Source organism: Prunus dulcis, chromosome 2 (genome assembly GCF_902201215.1).
Source record: "Prunus dulcis chromosome 2, ALMONDv2, whole genome shotgun sequence".
NCBI classification, from domain to species: domain Eukaryota; kingdom Viridiplantae; phylum Streptophyta; class Magnoliopsida; order Rosales; family Rosaceae; genus Prunus; species Prunus dulcis.
This window is the reverse complement of record NC_047651.1, coordinates 16,239,758-16,263,253: the sequence shown is the minus strand read 5'-3', so window position 1 is coordinate 16,263,253 and position 23,496 is coordinate 16,239,758. Positions and strand designations below refer to the sequence as shown.

At 39.0% G+C, this 23,496-nt stretch overlaps 4 protein-coding genes across 5 annotated transcripts; 1 reads left to right on the top strand and 3 right to left on the bottom strand.

The window, feature by feature from the left end:
* Positions 1–147: 147 nt before the first annotated feature.
* LOC117619432 (UTP:RNA uridylyltransferase 1) lies at positions 148–4,917 on the bottom strand. 2 transcript variants are annotated; one of them, XM_034349386.1, is made up of 6 exons: positions 3,630–4,916; positions 2,668–3,036; positions 1,245–1,468; positions 1,073–1,136; positions 768–964; positions 148–532 (listed from the first exon to the last, which is right to left on the bottom strand). In XM_034349386.1, the coding sequence occupies exons 1-6, from the start codon at positions 4,752–4,754 to the stop codon at positions 319–321; spliced, it is 2,193 nt and encodes a 730-aa protein (XP_034205277.1). In that variant the 5' UTR covers positions 4,755–4,916; the 3' UTR covers positions 148–318. The 2 variants fall into 2 exon arrangements, with proteins under 2 accessions (XP_034205277.1, XP_034205278.1); XM_034349387.1 differs by lacking the exon at positions 2,668–3,036 and having other exon boundaries at positions 3,630–4,917.
* Positions 4,918–10,765: 5,848 nt separating this feature from the next.
* Positions 10,766–11,738, top strand: LOC117619742 (probable carboxylesterase 9). The gene has a single exon (XM_034349758.1). The coding sequence runs from the start codon at positions 10,766–10,768 to the stop codon at positions 11,723–11,725; it is 960 nt and encodes a 319-aa protein (XP_034205649.1). The 3' UTR covers positions 11,726–11,738.
* A 2,223-nt stretch (positions 11,739–13,961) lies between these two features.
* On the bottom strand, positions 13,962–15,368 carry LOC117618855 (probable carboxylesterase 8). Its single transcript, XM_034348599.1, has one exon. The coding sequence runs from the start codon at positions 15,162–15,164 to the stop codon at positions 14,103–14,105; it is 1,062 nt and encodes a 353-aa protein (XP_034204490.1). The 5' UTR covers positions 15,165–15,368; the 3' UTR covers positions 13,962–14,102.
* A 2,542-nt stretch (positions 15,369–17,910) lies between these two features.
* On the bottom strand, positions 17,911–20,219 carry LOC117620222 (receptor-like serine/threonine-protein kinase At2g45590). Its single transcript, XM_034350365.1, has one exon. It carries the CDS (start codon positions 20,099–20,101, stop codon positions 18,044–18,046), a length of 2,058 nt encoding a protein of 685 aa, XP_034206256.1. The 5' UTR covers positions 20,102–20,219; the 3' UTR covers positions 17,911–18,043.
* Between the last annotated feature and the right edge of the window lie 3,277 nt (positions 20,220–23,496).

The following is a 23,496-nucleotide window of genomic DNA, read 5'->3' as shown; positions in this document are numbered from 1 at the left end:
AACATCCGTACGGCAAATTGAAAATTGAGTAATTCAGAGAGTTCAACAGCTTACTCTCATCATTTTCTGTAGTTGTTTTAGAATAACATACCATTGCATCAAACCTCTTGGGATATCACGAGAATAAAATATATATAAACAAAAATGTTTTTTTTTTTTTTTTTTTACAACGAGCAACATTTAAATAAAGCCTAAGACATTAAACAAGCTATAAACATCACAGAAAGATGGAAAATGGGGCACCACAGTACTTTACAATCTTAGTTTATTTCATTCACCATAGCTGCTTCACCAAAATTATACTCCACTAGTAAACAATTAAACACCAGGAACGTAGGGTTCAAAGAGCTTCACACAAGGATTTGCATCATATTGCATGATCTCGGCTGCACGTTCAAATTCCTCCCTTAAAACTTTTATGCTGTACTTGTCCACCACTCGACCCAGGTCATGGGATATCTCGAAAGGATCCTCTATGCATATCAAATGCCGATCATTCCCAATCCTCCTTGTCCAGTCTTTTTCCCGCTTGCTGAACAAATTAACATCATAGCTAAGTTCTTTTTCTTTGGGGGGTGTTAAATAATTTTCATGGTAAGATATGCAAATGTTCTCAAAATACTTAGAATATTCCAGTGATGACAATTTAACTGTCCTTCCATTCAACACACACTTAAAAGAAAGAAACTAAACTGGTTATGTAATAATTATATAATGAATCAATATTTTAGGTTACTTATCTTAACATAACAGATTACATATCTCACCTGAGTATGCTTCCTGTACGAACAGATATGACAGAATTTGCATAATCATGACCATATGCCCAGTAATTGAAAAATGCCCACACCAGTTTAGCAATAGGTTCCCTGTTAGGGGATCCAAAATCTCGAAGTTTGTCTACTTGATCAAAGAAAGCACATTCAATGTTCTCTACAGTGACAGAGTATGTTGACTGCATTTCCTGAAAGAGAACAGAGGTAGGGGTTAAACACACAAATAGAACGATACTGAATATGACATCCATATATGCCTTGCATGCCTCTCGTTGAAGCAAACTAGGAAGACATACCTGTAAGCAGGGAAGAACAGCAGGTCTACGCTGTTGTAAGAAATGAATGCACATCAAAACATACCTGAAAAAGAAAAGGCTAACATTTAGATTTTCATGGTAAAGGGAACAAAAGTATCTCCCAACCTTGTGTTGCTAATGTTGGGAAGGTGAGATTCAAAAGTTAACTTACGCATAGCTAGATAGGGTTCCTTGGTAAGTTTCATTGACTCCTCTTGACTTGGCCCAATGTTTCACAATAAAAGCCAACTGCCGTAATCTTGCATCTATTTTTGCATAATCACGAAGAAGCTTTGTATTTATAACAGCCAAAACATTGTTGATGCATATGTCACAGGAGATACCAGTGACAGGATCCATAAGCTTTACTATGGGAACCCTAGCACGTGTCAACGCCTGAAACAAACAGGAATATGCATAAAGTGGTTATATATAACTCTTAAGAGAATTAAACCACCAAAAATTGTGTTGCCTGGATAGAAAGGGTTATGCATAAGGTGGTAATATTCAAACGTCGTTTCACAAGATCCCTAAAGTTAGACTTAGATGTATGATAACTGCATCAATATGCGGGATACAGAATTGCATTTCATGAACGCCTTGTTACTAATAAGCCAAAAAGCTACCTACACATTTCCTGGATTTAACAGTCAAGATGGAGAATGTCACTTAAAGATGGAAAAAAAAAAGGTGGGGGAAGAAGGCTCAATCTTAAGCACACATGTGATAAAGATTTGAAGTCTTGGAGGTTTAAACAGCATTCCTTGAAATTCATGTGGACGAGATATGTGAATCCAACACATAATGCCAAGCAAAGCATGAAATATTTATATTCCACACCTAGTTGACCAATCCCTAATAATCTTTTTCAACTCTTTATACAATTTTATGGTAAAAGATATTCGTGTGAGTAAGCAATACCAACAAATTACTAAAGCAAAACCATAGAGCCCTCTTTAACAACGTAACCACAGAATTTTATTTTCCTCTCCTCTAATATAATGTTTTACAGTTCATTGCACTCAACACTCAATGGGACATTATACAAAAGAATAACACTGCTTACAGAACCATAAGATAAATCTTAAATAGTAATATAACAGCCCTGATTCTCGCATATAAGATATCAGAGTCTTGCATATAAATGTCTAATACCATCATGAATATCAGAGTCTTGCATCTTAAAAAGATTCCATGATAAGAGATATAATTTTCTACCACTTCAAAATATCCAATCAACCATCAAGTATAAGTGGCCAAACAATATTTTGCATAGGTAAAGCCCTAAGTAGGTAAAAACATTCCCCTTGTGTTTCCCTTATCAACCGAAAGAAGCACAGTTTCCCATATCATTTATAACTCGAAGATATAATTCAGCTTCTGTTTGTCTGTGCCGTCAGAGAGTAATTTTTTGTCAGAAAATTAAAATTTATGCCGTTGAAGAATTTTTTATACCCAAAACTTTCATTGAGAAAAGCACATCAGTCAATACAATGACCAAAACATTGCAAGTAGCATCCATCAACATTTGCCAATGCCCAAATGTAAAGTTTTATCTATCACATAAATTCATGAGGAGAGGCACTCTGATTCACCTGCACATTCTGTAGATTGTCTGATTGCAAAATATCTGCCAACCTTAATAAGATCTCAGACTTGTTGTCATCTGCCACATCAATTGCAAGACAAAGATCAATATCACTTTTAGAAACTCCAAATGAGTTGCCACACGACCCATAGACATACAGCTGAGCGTCAGGCCATTCCTTGGTTATTAATGTCTCTAATAATGTAAATAATTGATTCTGCTTAGCCTTCTCTTCCTCAGTTGGTATCAAGGAATCATAAATTGCAAGAAAAGGAGCATTTAGCCTGTCTATGTCAAAGCGACATTGCATCTGTCTTTTGAAGATTCTCATTCTTTGGCTAAGTAGGTGTTGTCCTCTGTTATCTGATCTTGAATCCTGATAATGAAAACTATAAGTAACTCATATCTAAACCATTTGTTGCTTTGAATAATTAACGAACACAAACACACACAAACGATGGCTTCTTATAAGGACCTGACTTGAGAATTGGTGTCGCACCATGTGGTTAGATATGGATGGCTAACATATAGTGTAGATGAGAGTGAGATGCTTCTCAAAAACGATAATCAAGTGAAGTCCCAATAAACTCTCCATTCATTACATAAATTTCTCTTGTGCAAAAGAGTTTGGTATAACCCAGACCGCATATTCAGACATGACTTCACTTTATCAATCATTCTGATTAACAGTCTGACAACAAAAAATTACTCTGCTTGTGTATCTCCATGTATAACTATGCTTGCTATGGAATGATAGGTATCATTTGCAGAAATTTATTAACTTGCAGAGCAGTTACAAATTCCCCAAAACACAAAAGCTTTGAAACAAGTGTCAAGCATAGAATTAACATAGGTAAGCATCAACTTGAATCCAAACAAACAAATTCACTTCATGAATTCTCATAGCATTCAAAACCATTGTATGTATCGTAAATTCATAATAGAAAGGAAAATAAAAAAAGGTTCAACCTTTTCGCGCGAATTATGGTGTTGCTTCGCCTCATTCTTGTCATCCTCCTCGTTCTTGTCATCCTTTTCATGCTGCAAATTCATCATCGACTTTTCAATCTCTGAAGCTGAAGCCGAATGAAGATTGGCGCCAGTGGGCGGACCAGGATCATCAAGCTGTGCACTGAACCCCAATCCACGAGCCCCATTGCCTCGAATTCGACTGTCTTCACTTGCCAATCTTCTCACTCTTTCATCCTCAAAAGAAGCATCCCGGTTCCTCACAAATTCACTTGAACTCTGCCTTTCCCGATCCACATTGTGCTCAAAGTCTCTCCTTCTACTCCCAGAATCCCAATTCCCTCCTCCTCTCGAATTGTTCCCAAACCCAGGCGGTGGAGTATTCCTCTGAAATTGCTTTCCCCTTCCAGCTCCAGCTCCACCTCCGCCCCGTCGTTCCTGCTCCCGAGAATTGAAAGTATCAGGATTTCCATGCCGAAACTCATTCGAAGTGGAAGAATTGTTCGGATTCAAATTGAGACTCCGGTCGAAGCCATTGCTGAGATTGGAAACCTCAGAGGATGTGTTGGCATTCACTGAAGGCTCGGGATTTCGGATAATGTCACTGGGAAAGTAACTAAACTTGAGCTTCTGCTGCTCTTGGTGCTGCTGTTTCAGCTGGGCAAAGTTTTGGCTTTGGAGGGCATTATTGCTCGGACTCTGAAACCCTACTAGATTTCTCAAATCGTCCGTAAGGGCGAGGTTTCCCGGGAATTGATTTCCACCAAATTGGGGAAAGGGATTGGGAGGAGAGGGAGAGGGATAGGGGTTTTGGGGAAACCCTAGAAAGTTGAAAGGAGAAGGAGGAGATTGGGTGGACCAGAGAGAAGAAGAAGAAGGGTTGGGGAGCTGAGAAAGATGATCCCGGCCGTTGGATGATGCCCAAGGTGGTATCGGCGGGAAGGGGAGGGTGGGGCCCACGGCTGCCACCGCCGGATCAAGCACCGGAGATTGTTGTTGCTGCTGTTGATGTTGATGTTGCTGTTGGTGGTGAAGGAGATGAGGCTTCTGTTGGAGCAAGGACAGGAGGAACTCTCCGCCGTTAGACGCCGGCAGAGGCGGAGCGTCACCTCCACCGCCAGCCATTGGGCTGGGCTGGGCTGAGTATGGGCTTCTTCGAATTTTCAGTTTTTGAGCAGTCGCAGACTCCCAGTCTCTGAAGCGACTCTTCCAAAAAAGTCTGGAAGTGAGAAAGAGAGCGAGAGAGAGTGCATTAAGAAAGAATAATAAAAAGGAGCGTGTAGGAGAGAGAGAGAGAGAGAGAGAGAGAGAGCACTTTTGTTGTTTGATGAGTTGATGTAGTTTTGTTTTTATTTTTATTTTTATTTTTTGCGAACAACAGGTGAATTCATTTACAATCAGGATGTAGTTTAGGAGATGTTTGTTTATATTTGGATTTCGGGGATCGAGGCTCTGTATTTAATATCGGTGTATTTATATGTATTTAGGAAAATATCAACTGTTTAATAGATCTAATGAAACTTAAATATTCCACATTTCTTCCTCTTTCATGCGGCATTTCTCCCTTCCCTCCTATAATTATATCATTTGATGGTTATGAAAATCTGGAATTTGATTTCCCAAATCAATTAGCCATGTCTCATACTAATAATTTAGCATTTTAAATTTATTAATTTGACTTAAATATGATATGTGAATTGGTTCTAGAAAAGAAAATCACACTAGGTATAGATTATGATTATTAAAATGGCTAATTTGGCTAGGTTTGATTTAATTTCTGTTCATGGTTTTGTCTTCATCTTTCTCTTGGGCTTGTTTTAATTTCCTCTTGAGTTTGATTTGATGTATTTTCTGTTCAGGTTTGATACGATTAGTTTTTTTGGTTTCTGCAATTTGGTTGTGGGTTTCATATATGCAAAAACGTATAAAAAGAAATGGAAAAAAAGGGGGTTTGATGTGGTGGGGAGGAAGATAGTGGTGTGGGTTTGTTTAATTGTTGCAAAAAGAAGAAAAGAAAGTAACAGGCAAAGACAAAGGTGCAGGTGGGGGCGAAGGGAGGGGAGACTAAGATGAAAAAGTTACAATGATAAGGTGCAAAGTGAGAGTTCTTGTCTAATACAATTATATTGACGTGGATTACTTAAAATTGTTAGATTAATTAACTGGTTGATATATATATTTTTTTAATGTGTATAAATTCATCAATGCTAAATACAGAGACTCGGGATCTTAAATTTAGACCGATTTACAAATATTTGTATTAACATTAACTACTACTTACTACTGTCACGTTTATGCGCTTACTGGTTAACTATGTGCATCATGATTCGTATCATATCAACCAACAATGCAATAACGTTATCTTTTTATCATCTCCATTAGCGCATGACAAAATCATAGCTCCTTAAGATTAGACCTTTTTACAGTTAATTAACCCCCACACCCTTCAGTTGCACCAACGAGGGATGTGGTTTCTACCCCTCATCTCTGCTATTTTTTTCTCACCTCTTCCTCTTCTTTCTTCCCTTTCAACCCCTCTTCCCTTTCCTTTTCCTTCCCAATTCTTTCGTATGTTAGGGCTTGGAGTTTTGGTTTGTGATGAGGCTTTTTGCTACCCAAATCCACGTGGATCTTGGTTTTGTTTTTTTGTTTCTGGTTGCAGGCAGAGGCAGTGACCCATGTTGGTGGGATAGCAACTGTTCTTATGCTAATTTGTAGCTGATGTTGAAGTAGCCATGGCAAAACACCATTGTCTCCATAATTTAGTTGTCGCTTTTGGTCCACATACACAGGGTGTTGGCCCTAGTTCAGAGTTTGGAGTTACAATCATGGAAGTTACCGGTTTGTGTGGGCTGGGGTTTAGCTAGTGCGGCATTGAGGGTTTAGCCGGTATGGCATTATGGGTCTTTTCGGTTGCTGGAGAGGATGTGGAGCGGTGATCCTGTTTCTTTGTTTGTTTTAGTATATTATTACTCTTTAGGAGTTTGCTTTATATGTAAAAAATGAAAAAATTGTGGGAAATTTTGTAGAAGAAAGAGTAAGGATAGTATGTAAAAGGAAGGATGAAAAGAATGTGGGAAATTATGTAGAAATGCGGTTGGTATTTGTTATAAAAAAAAAATTATGAATTTTAAAAAACAAAATCAATTTTTTGGATAATAATAAAGGTTAGCTGACGTCAGCAGGCCTGAAATAACCCACCCATGAATCATGTCAAGTTTGGCCCAGAACTTGGCCTCTTTAGCCTATTGACCAGGTTTAGCCCATTGATATGGTAGGTTTGGCCCAGTAATATGGCAGGTTTAGCCCACTTGCTAGAGATTGCTTTTGGGTGTGAAAGGGCTAAATTTGTGAGTTTAGCTTGCTGTTGAAGATGGCCTTATACACCTCGTTGCGTTAATGTGCTCACACTTCAATATGTAAGGGAAACTTCACAGAATTTATATTTAAGCTATTCTTGACTAAAGCAAAGTTAAATTGTCGTTTGGAAGCTTTTCATTGAAGGAATGTTAGTAATATCAACATTTGTGAGTGTTTTTTTACTTTTTAAATAATTTTTTGAATTGGTTGTTGCGGTTCTAGTCAATAAACAAATACCGAATACACATGAATCTTTTCATAGCTAGTTAATAAAACTATGTTAGAGGGTTTGACAATTGATCATTAAAACATAATAGAGGGTTTAGTGGCTTCTCATTAGGGGCGGGAAAAAAACTGGTCAACCTAACGAACCGAATCGAACTTGAAAAGAAACTGTATTGAAAAAAATTTTAAAAAAAACCAACTTAAGCTCAAAAAACGAACCGGATTGTTTCAATAACACTTATTTATTTATATCAAAATATACTAATAAACTCAATTAATATTCGAATCACATTCTTTTGAGGATGTTTCATATTAAAAGAGACAATAATATACTGAACTTACACATATTACACAAATGTTAGGATCTGAACCCAGGACATATACTCAGGGAGCAATTACTCTAGACCACTACATTTGTGAGTCCTTTGCACAAATCACATTCTTAACCTCAAGTAGTATTTATATCTTTTAGCCCAATTAATACTCAAATGTCTTAATCCAAATTTATAGTCAATTAAATGACAACTATAACACTATTTTTTTCTTTTAGGTGAACCATGGCCATTTTCCTTTTCACATCTCCTTTCTTTCTTTTCCACATCTTTTTTTCTTTCTTTTTCTCTTCCTTTTTCTCTCTTGTTCACCTCTAGCTTGATTTGACAAATCAATGGCTCGCCACCATCACCTTTATGGAGCTTCTCATATTCCCAAATTGAGAAAAAAGGGTGAACCAAACTCAAATCGTATAGGTCTAGTTTGATTCGCATGAATATCGAATAATGTGTTTTTTTTCTTTTGGGGTTCCAATTTGAATGGTAAACAGGGCATGACTGGAATGTGCCCACATCAACTTCTCATCAAACAAATTCATGCTTTAAAAAAAAAAACAAAAACAAAAAACAAAACAAAACAAAACAGAAACTTTTTTTTTTAAAAAAAAAAATAAAGAAATTCTATGATTGTATTTATAATTCAGCCAAAAAAGTCACTAGCCACAAAAAGCCAATACAAACTAGCCACAAAAGAGCCATTACAATAACGGAGCAGTCTAATATCAAAATTAAGAAAATTAAGTATGTCTCCACTAACGATCAGGCAAGATCGAAGAAACTCTGGCATAGGCATCCCAACTAAGATTGCAAACTTAGAATAATAAAAAAGAGTTAAAGCTTGAAAAAACCAAGTCATAACAATACAAATAAAACTCTCACCAAAGAGAGATGAAAAGCTCTCACAAAGGAGAGATGAAAAACTCTCACAAAAGGAGAGATGAAAACTACACAGAGAATCCAAAAAGTCTATGCAACTTATTCCAAACATAAAGAAATTGCAAAAAAGATGGTGGTGGAGATCCGACGTCGAAATGCAAATGAAGATCCGACGTTGAGCCGCAGCCGCACTTAATGGTTGGATGAAAATCATAACAAAACTAAGACAAATAGGAACAACCCTTTGTCTCTGAAAATAGGGGAAGATGTGAAAGGAGGAAGAGAGGAAGAGAAGAGGGGAGAGGGGGGAAGAACAATGGCTTCCTCCTCCCTCAAAGTGAAAAAGACTCTAAGAGTGTTTTTTAGGAGAAAGGGGACTAGAGTTTTTGTTTTAAACAAAACAGAGATCAATCCGTGAATAGTTTCCGAACAATACGTTTTTTTTTAGGTAAACTAGGTCTGAATGCATACTCGATAACTGAGCTCAATTTATTAGGAAAAAAAACTACATATGAACCATAAAAACAACTTATCAAATACGAAATAAAAACACCAAAAGCTTCCCATAAAATATATTTTAAATAAATGCATCAATCTAAAGCAAATCATTTGAAGTACCTTGTCTCAAATGGGTTTGATTCTGTGTAATAGAAAGAAGCGATGTTGGATTGTTTTATTTAGATGAGTGAGAGTGAGAATATTTAGGAAGTTATGTTGGGTCTAGAGATAAAATATAGCTTCTGTTTTGCATTTGGTGTGACAGTCACCTAAATCATTAGCTTCAAAATTCAAGCTTTTGTCTTTAGTCTTAAAAATATTTTTTTGTGTGATGGTGATATAACCATATGTGTTTTATTTTACTCAGATTATAAATCGAGGAAATTAATAACATTGACGGTGAGATACAAAAAAATACTTATGAAAATCATATTCAACTTGCCAAATAAAACAATATTTTCTACCTGTCTGGTGACACCGAATCACCAATTGGATAAGGAAAACCCCATCCCCTTGGAAACATTAAACCTAGTGTATACTTGCTCATCCAATTATCATGGTGCCTAAGCGCCAAACCTTCCAGTGTATATATAACTACATATTTAAAAAATTCATATCTATATGTAAAGGCTCCTATACTTCCGATAAAACTCAATACTGCAACCCAGAAAATTTACTTCATCCCCGTTTGTCCCTTAATGCATCCACCCCTACCTATAAGAATTGTCTGGCCCCTCAAAATTACCAGGTCTCTAACAAAAGAAACAGAACAATGAACCTTTATAAGAGAAATGAGACAGTTTCCATAAAGAGATACTAGGAACATTAAATTTATCGAAATTATATGGACACAAAAGATTCAAACCAACAATGGAAGAAAGCAAAACTTCCTCAAAATTCATCAATTTAATTTCCTCCAATATTTTCACTCAATATAAAAAATAGTATCAGAATGTAGATTTAGAAAACTAGTGAACTGTGTGGAATATAGTTTCAACTCATCTTTATATAGGTAGGGGTGGAATGTGAGGGGCAAAATTATTTTCAACATCTTTATATACGATTTAATTTTATTTTTTTAAGTGGAAAACAATTGAAATGACACAAAATATTCATTTCCAATGTTGCAAAATAATTGTGATTGTCAAATTGATTGTATTTCATGAAACAAGTGTCTAAGAAAATCCTACAAATAATTTTGCCCCTCGCGTGCCCCCCTTAACTCTTTTTATCTCTCTCATTCGACTCACATGACGAAAAAGATAGAAATATTTTAGAAAGTCATGTTGGGTCTAGAGATCAAATATAGTTTCTGCTTTGCGTTTGGTATGACAGTTCCATAAATCATTAGTGTCAAAATTCAAGATGTTTTCTTTAGCCCTAAAAATTGAAAAATTATTTAGCGTGGCGGTGTTATAATCATATATGTTTTATTATACACAGATTATAAATAGAGGAAATTAATAACATCGACGATTACATGGAAAAATTACTCATGAAATCCAAATTTAAAGTCCCAAAGAAAACTGTATTTCCTACAAGTCCGTTATCACTAACCGATTGCATGGGATAAGGAAAACCCCATTCCATGGAAACATTCAACCAAGTGTAAACTTGCTACCCAAATATCATGGTGAAAATGCGACAAACCCTCCTACATTTCCGATAAAACACAATACTCAAATCCAGAAAATTTATCAACTCAGTTGCTGCATTCAAAATTCAAAATCCCACTGAAAAACAACCCAACAAATTTTTATAAATAAAAAATAAAAAATGGAACCCATTCTCTGTGCTTCTGGTTTCAGCTAGCTAACCACGTACATTAAGTAAAAATTTACCAAAATGTCCAAATTCGACCCGTACACCCACCTCAACATATCCCACGACCCCGCCACCGACACCCTGACCCGCCCCGCCACCACCCCCACGACGCCCACCAACACGGACCCCACCCCGGGGGACCCGGTCGTTTTCAAGGACGTCACGCTCAACCCGGAAACCCGAACCTGGGCCCGAATCTTCCGACCCACTAAACTCCCGTCAAACGACAACACCGTGGCTCGGCTACCCATCATCATCTACTTCCACCACGGCGGCTGGATCCTCCTCTCCGCTGCCGACGCCGCCGCCCACACCAACTGCTCTCAGATCACCTCCGAGGTTCCCGTCATCATCGTCTCTGTCAACTACCGCCTCGCGCCCGAGAGCCGGCTCCCGGCCCAGCACCACGACGCCCTCGACGCAATCCATTGGGTCCGGGCCCAGGCCCAGGACCCGAAGGGCGAGAACTGGATCCGAGACTACGCCGACGTGTCCAGGTGCTACTTGTACGGCTGCGGGTGCGGGGGCAATATCGTCTTTTTCTCCGGGTTGAAAGCGTACCAGCTCCAGCTTGAGCCTCTGAAGATCTCCGGGATTATTATGAACCAGCCCATGTTCGGTGGGCTGCAGAGGACTAATTCGGAGCTGCGATTCGCTACGGACCAGTTGCTTCCGTTGCCTGTGCTGGATCTCATGTGGGACATGGCTTTACCGAAGTCGACGGACAGGAACCATCGGTATTGTAATCCGATGGCGGACGAAGTGCACAGGGATTTGATCAAGCGGCTGGGACGGTGTTTGGTGATTGGGTTTGGTGGGGACCCCATGATCGATCGGCAGCAGGAGTTTGTGACGATGCTGGTGGCTTGTGGGGTCAGGGTTGATGCGCGGTTTGATGATCTTGGGTTCCATAACGTTGACTTTGTTGACTCCAGGCGGGCCGCTGCCGTTTTGAACATTGTTAAGGAGTTTATCATCTAATTTGGAGGTGATTATTTGTGAATGAGAATGCAGGGCGGTTTGATACTTATTTCAGTTTTTGTAGGGTTTAGAGAAAAAAAAAAAATTGAAGTAGGAATGAGAGTGGAGATGAGATTGAGAGGGAAGTTGAGAAGGGAGGACAAGATAGAGAAGTATCAAAAATGAAAACGGAAACTAAAAACTAAAATCTAGTTGAAACTGTTTTCATTTTCAAGCTTTTGTTTTCACTTTTGTTTCTCATCCCTCTCATCCTCACTCCGTTCTCCTCTCCTCTATACTCTAACACCAAAAATGAAAACTAAAAACTAAAATTAAAATGGTTATCAAACGAACACTAAATTTCGAAATCTTTTTAGCATATCTTATTTGAAATATACTCACAACACAATCAATTTTCCTTCGAATCTGTACTAAATTTAAATTTAATGTAACGTTTAGTAACTTTATTTTTTAGTCCCCACCAAGCCCTAGTCGGATAGGTAATTGTGCACATGCTTATTTGGATATCTCGGAGAACCATGCACAGCATTGCACTAGTGGAGAGAAGAAGTAATTTGACATCAAGGAGGGGGAATCCGATGACGGGTTGGTTAAGGATGAGAATGGCAACCAGGATGTGAGGCAAGTTGACGATCAAGATAAGCAACAAGAACTATTATGGGCTGGTATGGTTAATTGGGGAAACTGAAGTGGCAGCTGAGAAATGAGCTGGTATGGTTAAAAGAATTGTGACTGTGATTGAGATTGACTATGCTTACAGTTTCTTGAAGAGTAATTTGAGGCAGAGTGAGAAAGTGTTGGATATTTCTCACAAGCGCATGTTGAAAGTGGGGATGATCTATGAATTTTAGGAAAAGAAGAACTGGATACATGACTTGGTTTGAGTAAAGCTTCAGAAGAACTAATATGGGCTTGTGTAGAGTTTGTTTTAGTTAAAGAAGAAACTGGATTCAAAGGAGCTTGCAGAGTCTTTGTGGGAACATAAGGAATCATATCTTGGAGACAACGGAACTTTGAATTTTTTTTTTCTTATTGCACAACACAATAATGTTCAACTCAAATCTTGGAGAGAAATGAAAAAATAAAGAAATTAGAAAGAAACAAAAGCTCATCAACTAATTAATTAATTGTAAAGCTGGATGTGCATGATCGACAATTGCAATCTCATGAATAGGAGTGGCATCAATCCGGCCGAATTGATAAAACTGGCCGAATCAAATCGTAATTATCGGTTTGGTTTGATTTTGATCAAGAAAAAGTCAAACGGTTTAAAAACCAAATCGGACCATATATAGTTTGATTTGATTTGGTTTTATCAAGAAAAGGTTAAACAGTTTAAAAACCAAACCGGGCTGTATATAGTTTGGTTTAACTTGGTTTTGAGCTTTTGTAAACCGACCTAAACAAAACTGGACCATTTATGTGTATATTTATTATTTATATTATATTTTACATGTGTAATACTGTAATTAAGTAATAACTGTATATGAATATTTGAATTGAACTATATTAGTAATTGAAATTTGAAGTTTTATAGAATGTTGAGCTTTAGGAAGGTTTCGTACTCTAGAAAATGATTTAAGTATGAAGCAAGTTCTGAATTTGTTGGTTGAATTGAGCTAACAATATTAAAAAAATGCAAAAGAAAAAAGAATTGGGTTTAGTCCCAAACTGGCCGAATCAAACTGTCTTAAATTGATCTAGTTTGGTTCGATTTTCTTCATGATTTTTATCAAAATTGAATCAAACCAAACCATTATATTGTAATTACTTCAGCCATAATTTCGAAGTAAAATCGATCTAATCTAGACTGTGTCTACCCTAATCATGAATGCACTGATTAATATAGTATACGTGCAGAGATATTAATTGTTGGTATGATGAAGATTGCACGAGTACCACTTTAGGACCGCCCAACCCACGAGTACCACTTGGTTTGGTAGATCAGCGAAACGGACACAATCAACTTCAACATCAATATCTAGTATAAAGTTTGCTCCAACATCAACATCAACTTCAACTTCAATTTAATATTATTAGAAAATACCTTTTTTTATATCTATTTTATTTAATATTTGTTGATTTTATTTCTGTTCTCGTAGAATTGTTACTTTTCACCCGATGAATATTTATGTTGTAAACCCCCTCTCCGAATCGCTTGTAGCTCAAGTCCTAACAACCATTTTCTTTCAAGGTTTGGAAATCTTGCATTCACTCCATTTTATTTCTAATAACATGCCAAAAATGCTTGAATTATGACATAAAAATTGTTGCTCATAGAATTCACAATATCAGAACAAGACAAAAGGGAATAAATTAAACCCGATTAATTCATACAAATATTTATAATAAAATGTAAAATCCAACTCAGCTTCTTTCAGATAGCTGATTTCGAAACGCCAACAGCTTTACTGTCGTTTGCACCGCAAGAATGGATTAAATCCTTAACGATGTCGTACAGAGCCTTAGCCTTGCTGGGATCAAAGAGCTCCACGCCATGAAAACCATCCTCTTCAAACTTGGCCACCACATGCGCCCCACGTGACTCCAACAACTTCACAAACTCCTTCTGCCTATCCACCAGTGGGTCCCCACCGAACCCTCTCACTACACACGTTGGCAACCGTCCGATCCTCTCATCACCGCCCCGTACCGTCGGATTGCTATACTCGTGATTCCGATCAGCTCCCTTTGGCAGTGACAGGGCCCACATCAAATCATTAGAAACCAACGGCAAAATCCGATCGTTGATCAGCCTTAACTCGGACTGAGTCCTCTCGACCCCACCGAAATAAGGCTGGTTCAATATTAGCCCTCGGATCTTCACTGGAGAGAGATCAACGCTCGCGATGCGTAGACCTGCGTGGTAGACGATATTAGCCCCGGCGCTGCTGCCCAATAGGAAGCACGTGGAGAAATCAACGGTGTCCTTCAACCAGGGATCGCAGCCGTTGACGTTGGAGGCCTGGCTGCGGGCCCAGTCGACGGCCTCAACGGCGTCGTCGTAGGCGGAGGGGAGAGGGTGCTCGGGAGCCAGGCGGTACTCGACGGAGACGACGATGGCCGGGAGAGAGAGCGCCATGCGAGAGCAGGAGTCGTGGAAAGGTTGTAAAGCCACGGAGAAGAGGACGAAGCCGCCGCCATGGAAGTAGAAGATGAGAGGGAGCTTAGAGTTTGGGGGAAGAGGGTGGGGCTTGAAGAGCCTTACAGAGTTTTTAGTTGTTGGGTTTATTTGGATGTCCTTGGAGAGAACGAGTTGGGGTGAGTTTGACTCGGTGGGTGCGGCGGTGGAGGAAATGGAGTCAGTTGGAGTCGGAGATGGGGGGACTATGGGGAATGGGGGGTGGCGGGTGAGGGAGCCATCTGGGTTTTTGACGATGTTGAGGAGCTTGTAGGGGTCGTCGTTGGATGTTGGGGTTTGTGAAGGCTTATCCGCCATGGCTGTGTGTGTAGCTTGGAATGTGCGGATGACTGTGAAGAGTTTGTGTTTATGTCTCTGAGAAAGTGAGTGTTACTTGTGGAAGAAAATTGGTGAGGAGTTAGCGGGCGGATGAGGGAATTAAAGGATATGAGCAATGCATGCCAGAAGGAAGAAGCACTTATTTTTGTTGCAGGCAATTCAATTATTGACAAGAGACAGATACACTCGATACCTCACCTAGAAAAGAAGGCATTGATTTAAATTTAATTACGAGTGTCTGTGTGTGTGAGGTCAAAATCAGAGTCTCTTGTCAAAATTAAGAGGTGGAATTGTGTTGCGGAGGATGATGTATTGAGAACCATTGGATGATCCTAAGAATCATGCGGGCATTGAGATTATTACGTGAGAGTGAACTTGAAATAAGAATTAGTGATTGATTGAGCCTTAAAACCAGTGATTAAGAACCAAATCAAACTTGGAGTTGTTACCAAATGTAATTTAGACATGAGTCAAGTCAACAGCATTAAAAAACAAACAAACAAACCCAGAAGACCAGAACAAAACCGAAGTAAAAGCAACAGATTTGGACTTTGGCAAATTCAGATGATAACAGGTGATTTGGCAAATAAGAGATTTTATCTTTTGTCATGCAGCCCAAAACACGATTGACAAATTGGTGCCCTCCTTTGCTAGGCCCTGGCTTGTCTCAGCCAAGTGTTCTCTTCTTTTTGACGTTTTGGGGCTTGGACTACTAAAACAATACCATTGAGAAACGTTTGATTAGATGGATGAAGCCCAAAGGTACCCGGCCACTTACCATACTACCCATCAACCAGCAGACCTCGAAAAAGCTATAATAAAGAGTTTAGAGTGAAAAGCTTATTTAAGGAACTCAATTCCACCATTCACAAAATGTGAGGAAATTAATGGGTTTAAACATTTTAAATGGTTTGATTATAGGATTGAACTCCTCAAATAAGTATCTCACTCTAAATTTCTTATTGTAGAAGCTCCCGAAAATTAATACCCATTACCAGATGCAAAAATATAATGAACCTCCTCATCCCAAGTCCAAAATATAATGGGAACATGCGCATAGCGAAAATAATTCTATAATTTTACACAAGAGACTTGTAACTCAAGTGGCTAAGAACATTTTACTCATGCACCCGAGATCTTAGATTTGATTCTCCCTCCCTTAATATAATGAACCTCCTCATCCCAAGTCCAAAATATAATGGGAACATGCGCACAGCGAAAATAATTCTATAATTTTACACGAGACTTGTAACTCAAGTGGCTAAGAACATTTTACTCATGCACCTGAAATCTTAGATTTGATTCTCCCTCCCTTAATATCACTTGTATCATAAAAAGAAATATTATATAATTTTACAAGGATTCATGCAATTATTCTAAATAAGAAATGTGAAGAATAAATTATTTCCTTTCATGTAATATTAATTAAACGGGTTTATTTATCGTGTTAAAATCAGGCTATTCGGTGTTTGACACTAATTCGACCTATTTATTGTTTATGTTAATACCCAACTACTGACCTTGTTCCAAGTGGACAGGCCAAATAAGGGTTGAATTTTCTCGTGTCTACACAGAAACCATAATAACGGCTGGGCAGGGTAAACCGCCGCTATGCATGAGAAGATGCAAATTCCCATTAATAATATTAAAGGGTAGTTGGTGCAACAACAACACTTGAATTTCCAATTTATAGCATCACAACTGTTAACTGCACAAAACGGTAGGCAATGGGCAAAATTCATAAAGATCCCCCGATACAAGACCCAACGCCATGTCTCCACTCTCCACACAAGCTCACAAAAATGGTGATCATTTCAAACTTCTCGGTAGATAAAAACCAGTGCCAACATAAATCAACTTTTGAACTCTCTCTCTCTCTAGAAGTCACAGAAATGCCATAAAGTTAAGCTGTATTCGTCACCAAAGCTGTCACTGACAGAGTGGAATCTCATTCTGTTCAGAAGTAAACAAGGGACCATGTGGAAAGTTAAATACCACTGTTGCCACTAGTTCAAAAGCAGATTTTTGCTATCTTCGATCAATTACAGACTGCCACGTTAAAAAATTATAAAGCGTGGCATGTTGCGATTTGCCAGTGATAGCAACGTTTCACACAAGCAATTCTCGTTCAACAGGAACCAAGATTCAGAAACCACAAAATTATATTTTGATGAGAATAAACTATAAAGACTTCAGCATCCCATCCAGGCTAAAAAAATTATCACTAGCTTTGCTAAACAGCTTTTGCCATGATCTAAAAGCAAAGAAGAGTGAATGAAAAGATGGTCGACTAACCAAACGCAATGGCCCTGCCCTGGTCCTGCCTCAAACATTACACACACAATGATACACACACACACACACGCACAAAGACTGAGTCAGAGAAGTATAGTGGCTAAATGATCAGTTTGTAAATGGGACCAAGATTTGTCCCCATGTTACTGAAACTGATGCTACTTTGGCACAAAATTCTGCCTCTTTTAAAAGGTAGCAGACCAACTCAAAAGGGAAGCATCATCCCGGGCCCTGTTTCAATTGAGTCCCAGGAGGAAAAATTGCTGATTATGATGGCCTACTACTACTGTCCTCAACGTTCAAAAGCAAAAGCAATGTTTCCATTTGTTTACTTTTACTATGAATCATGGAACTCCTAAATGTCAACAGAGCCAAAAAAATACTTGGGTTGCCTTCTTTCTATAGCAAAACTTAGTAACATCCAAAGAGCTAAGTAAAAAAGAGCCTGAGTTTATGAATATTATGCAACTTTTCTTTCCTTTAAACCATGAATTTCTACAAAACATGATAATTGGAAAGGACCTACAAAAGTACACTCTACAGTTAAACAAAATCCCACAAACTCACCGGGCCTTTTTCCGGGACTTGAACGGAAAATTGGAAGGCGGGGAAGGTGAAAACTCGAATGGCAAATGGGGTGGCTCTGCTTCACCCAAAAGCATCCCCACAATCTCCTTCATCGTTGGCCGCTTGCCCGGTGTTCTCTGCAGACATAGCAATGCAATTGTGATACAAAGCAATGCCTCTTCCTTATCTAAAGAATGTATAGACTGGTCGACAAGATCCAAAAGCTTCCCATTTCGAGCAAGCTGCCTGGCCCATGAAATTAGATTGGCCCTTTCGAATTCTGACATGGGGGAGGCCGTGACTTGAAGAGGCCTCCGACCCGAAATCAAGACCAAAACCAATACCCCAAAGCTATAGACATCACATTTCTCAGAGAGCTGCCCACCGCCACCATATTCAGGGGCAACATAACAAACTGTGCCTCTCATGCTTGGTGTGCTACTAATACCACCACTCTTTGGAACATCACCACCACAAGTACTACCCCAATCTTGGCTATTCCTCCTCCCACTTCTAATTTCACCACCCAATCCATCCAACCACCAATCAATACTCCCTCTACTGCTCTTGTTTTTGCTCTTCCTCTTCTTCCTCTCTTGCCCCAAATCCTCTTCCATTTGCCACCACAACTCTCCACCACCACTAGCGGAATCAAGACCCCTCTTCTTCTTCTTCTTTTTCTTAGTGAGCTCCTCACAAAACTCCTCCTTCCACCACTCCCTCGGCTTCCGATTCTTATCCTTCTTCTTCTTACCACTCTCTTCATCCAATGACGCCCACCAGTCTAATCCCTTCTTCTTCTTCTTCGGCTCGGCATTGACACCATTCGAGCTAGGAGACGCAATCCACTCACTTTTAGGCCTCTCCTTCTTAATCTCATTCCCAATCCACTCCATCACATAGTCCTTGACTCTCCCAGATTCAGACCCGAATCCACTTCCATTGTCCTGTTTCCACCACCAGTCCCTGCCTGAACTTCCCCTAACCCTCTTCCCAAAACCCAAATCCCTCTCACTCTCAACACTCGCCTTATCAAAACCGCCTTCCGGCGAGGCCACCGCCGGCTCCGATTCCCCAATCCTCACCGCATAAAACTCCGGGGATCGACCATCTTCAAGCCCAGTTGTCACAACACTCAAACTCACACTAACACTGACACTCTCCTCTTCCAAAATCGACCCATTATCGTCCCCGTCTCTCTTCTCCTTTCCCCCAATCTCTTTCTCCTCCTCCTCCTCCTCCCCCTCTTCCTCCACCATCACAACTCCACCAAGCTCACCCTGATCTTCAGTCTCCGTCTTTAACCTCGCCAACCCAAAATCCCCAATCTTGGCTTTGAAATCCGAGTCCAGCAACACATTACTGGGCTTAACATCCCCGTGAATCACCGGCGGATCACAAACATGGTGCAAATACTCGAGCCCACGAGCCACATCGAGCACAACACTGAACCTCTTCTTCCAAACCATGAGCTCCGGACACTTGCGATCCAATAGAGCCTCCTGCAGGCTCCTATTCGGCATGAGCTCGTACACCAACAAGAGCTTCCGTCCGCGTCTGTCGGTGGAGAAGCCGTGGAGAGAGAGTATGTGAGGATTGGTGAGGTTCAAAGCTATGGAGAGTTCATTGTGGAACTCCCGTTCGCCTTGTAGAGAGCCAGTGGAGTCCATGAGCTTCACGGCTAGGGATTGGCCGGAGGGGAGTGTGGCTTTGTAGACCGACCCAAACCCGCCATGGCCGAGCCGGTTCGACGCCGAGAACGAACCGGTGGCTCGCCGGATAGCAGAGTAAGAGAACCGGTTGTTGTTATTCTTCTTGGTGTTGGTGGCGGTGGTGGGGGTGGTGGGAGTGGTGGTGGGTGTGGCAGTGGCGCTGCTATGGTGGTGGTCGAACGGCGTCGTGCGGTTGTAGGAGAGCTTGCGGTAGAGGAAGATGAGGAAGGAGAGTAGGGAGATAAAGGCTAGGGTTATGGTTACGGTCAGGAGAGGGAGGAGGAGGTGGCGGTGGTGGACGTGGTGGACGGGTGGGGAAGATGGTGGAGGTCGGGATGGCATGGTTGTAAATAAGGGGAAACGGAGGGGCGTTTTAGTTAGTTAAACCAGTCATTTTGAGTGTGGAGTTTGTTCGAGAGTAGGCTTCAAGTATGGATAGTCCACTGAAAATGAAAGGTAAGAGAAATTCAGAACAGAAATGGCTGTGATTATATACGCCGACGGTCCAATAAGCTTGATACTTTTCCACGGGCTTGTTTTCTATTGGGTGGTCATTTTTCGTTTACAGCTGTCCGAGGGATGACTGTGATAGTCTGGAGGATGGGTAGTTTTCTGGTTGTTACTGTTATCTTACGCGCTACCTTTGGTCAGCCACGTGGGTTGTGGGGTCCACTAGCGGGAAGACGGATCTAACGCGCTGGGGGAAGCGCGTGGTTGGGGGCAGTGTGCTTTGTTTTAGCTTCGTTTTGTTGTTTTCTGAGTTTGAGAGGTCGGTAAATTTTATAGGTTGAGTTACATTTTTTTTTCACCCTAATTTTACTCACTTATTAAATTGGGTTCTGTCATTTTGATTTTGGTAAATTTAGTTTTATATTTCAATTTGTCTTGTAATCTAATTCAAATTGTAAATTTTATCACATTAATATACAAAATTCGATACGATTATATGTAACTATTCGATACGATAATATGTAAATTTAATAGGTCTTCAAAATCGTTGCATTCAACCCAAAACGTAATCAATTTGTCTATATATATTTTTCTTTTAACAATTCTACATTTTCTGGAATTGATTATGGTTTAAACAAAATTACAAGATTAAATCGTGAAAATCGAAATGAAGGAGACCAAAGTAAAAAATAGTCAAACAAAGAAGAAGAAAAAATGTATTCGAAATTTTTATTTTTATATTCAAGTATAGAGTAGAGTGTATGTCTGTTGTTGTTGTTTGTGTGCGATCTCATGTGGTCCTGTGAATATAGGCTTGGACTTTCTCTTGAAAAAGGTCTGCGAGCTGCATCTGTTTAACTGCTGCCCTTTGTGATAGGCCCTTTTTGGTCCTTTGAATTTGACAAAAATATAAAGAATAAAAAAAACCTTGAAACTCTAATTTTGTAAGCGTTGTTAGTCGTTGATGTTCAAAGTTTCAAACACAAGTTACAATCTTCAAAGTCTAGAACAAGTAACTTAAAGAGTAGAAAAAGGTTAACCTCAATATTTTATTGGTTGATTACTTCGAACAAAAGTATACAAAATTAGTCAAAGGATATTGGAGTTTTCGTAAGTGGCTAAACATGTGTAAGACCCACTACACTCAAATACATTAGTAGATAATGACCCGTCACGCATATGAAACTATTCTCAAACAAAATCGATATTCAATGCTATTAGACCAACACAAGTTTTTTTTGTTCTCCTTCCCTAATAATGCCCTCACATGAGAAATGCCAAAAAAAACAAGGGTTGGAAATGACTGGTTTTTCTTTGTAAATACTAGGGCTTCCTTTTTTTCGTTCAAGTTATTTGTCTCTGCGTTAACAAAATATCAACGTTACGCGATTTAAAAACATGGGCCAACGGGTCTGATCAATAGTAAAGGACAATGACTTGTAATAGTCTTATATACAAATTTCTATAACATCTTGATAATGTGCGTGAGAAATCACTTTTTTTTGTAGTTTAGAATATCGATTGTATTTTTCCCAAAAAAATCTGGGAAATATCCAGGGGTAATTTAGTAATTATGATTTTGACTTTCGCAACTTCGTAAAGGGAATCTGACCGTAGACTTTGCAGCTTACGATAGAGGAAGAGGTCAAAAGGAAAAAAAACAAAGCAAAAAGTTGATGCAGTGACTGACGAGCGAGAGACTGAGATCGAGTGAGCCCCACACATTATTTTATACGGTCAGATTATTCTTTATTTTATATTTTCTGAGAAAAGTCGAACCCACGCTTGCCGGGGGGGGGGCCTGCCCCCCGTGAGAGAAAGACAGAGCGATATTTCCCAGACCACTGTGGTTCCGACGACGCCGTTTGTGGGGTGATGATGATCTCAAACAAAACAATATTATTATAAACTAATTATTAAATTTGTGGGGGTCTTTTGAGATTTTTATTATATTTTAGAATTTAGATATAGGACTAATTGTTGGCTTTTTATTATAAGAAGGAACTTAGCATCTATTTGACCAAAAAAATAAAAATAAGAATAAATAAAAAATCAAGGAACTTGTGATATTTTTATTTCACAGTTCAACGTGAATATATTCTCTTCAGGATTTTTCAAGATATGTACCACGTGTCACGTGTTTTCATCGCCAAGCTTCCTCCTCTTTTACTTATTATTACTTTATTCTAATATTGTATTTAACCTTTTTTTTTAATGTTTTACTAAGCCGGAAAGTTTCTAAATAGTCTCGTGTTGCTGAGTAACTGTCATTAAGTAGTTAAGAATAGTTATTTTTACAATAGAGTTCGTAAGTCATGTTTTTGAATTACCCATAGTTTTTGTATTGGGGATGTCGTAACCCTAGGCACACGAGTTTATGCTTTCGAAGGTAACATAAGACCACATCATTGACGTACACAGAAAGGTATGTGTTTGAGGCAGCCTCACCCAAGAAGTATTCCCGATTTTGGTAAGTTAACAGGCAAAAGCTTATTGGGCATATCTGGTTAAAATTAAAAAAATTCACGGGGGCTTGAGAGTGGGACTGTACAACAAGGTCACGAGGCTAGAGCAGCAGATTAAAGACGGTGCAGTATAAATAAGGGAGATTCACTATTATACCCAATATGGGGGCCCAAATTATAAAAATACCCTATATAAAATGGACTTTAGAAACACACCCAAAGCCCATTTACAACATAACAAAAAAGCTTTTAACTTCTTATAAATTACAAAACTGCCATCAATTTCTTAAAACAAGCCCAACCCCAAAATCTCATAAAAATACTAAAAGCACTCAATAGGGCATCAAAGTAATTTAATAATCAATATTAAATTCAATAAGGCTAGCTATCATTTTTTGGGTTTTTTTTGGGTTTGTTTATAGGAATTCAATTGTGTAGAGTTTATTTATAATATTAGTGCTAGAAATTGGTATACCACTAAATATCTCTATAAATAAAGAGCTAACCTTGTTTGTCACCTGGTATATATATATATATATATATATATATATATATATGGGACTGTACACTGCCGTTCACTTAATGCAAGTCATGGACTAGATGACCTGTACTCTCTGTACTGCCAGCCAGTCTGCCAATAATGTCCATGTGAATTTATGCCTAGGTGGTTAAAAACTAAAATAAATAAATAATTAATGCAGCATTTGACCTATTATTACTTTTGGCCCTTCTTGTCCTGTGAGTATCATGTGAGAAGCACAGTACAACAAAGTGTCAAAATCTTTGCATTATTTTTTGACGGCAGCAAACAAGGCAAGCCCT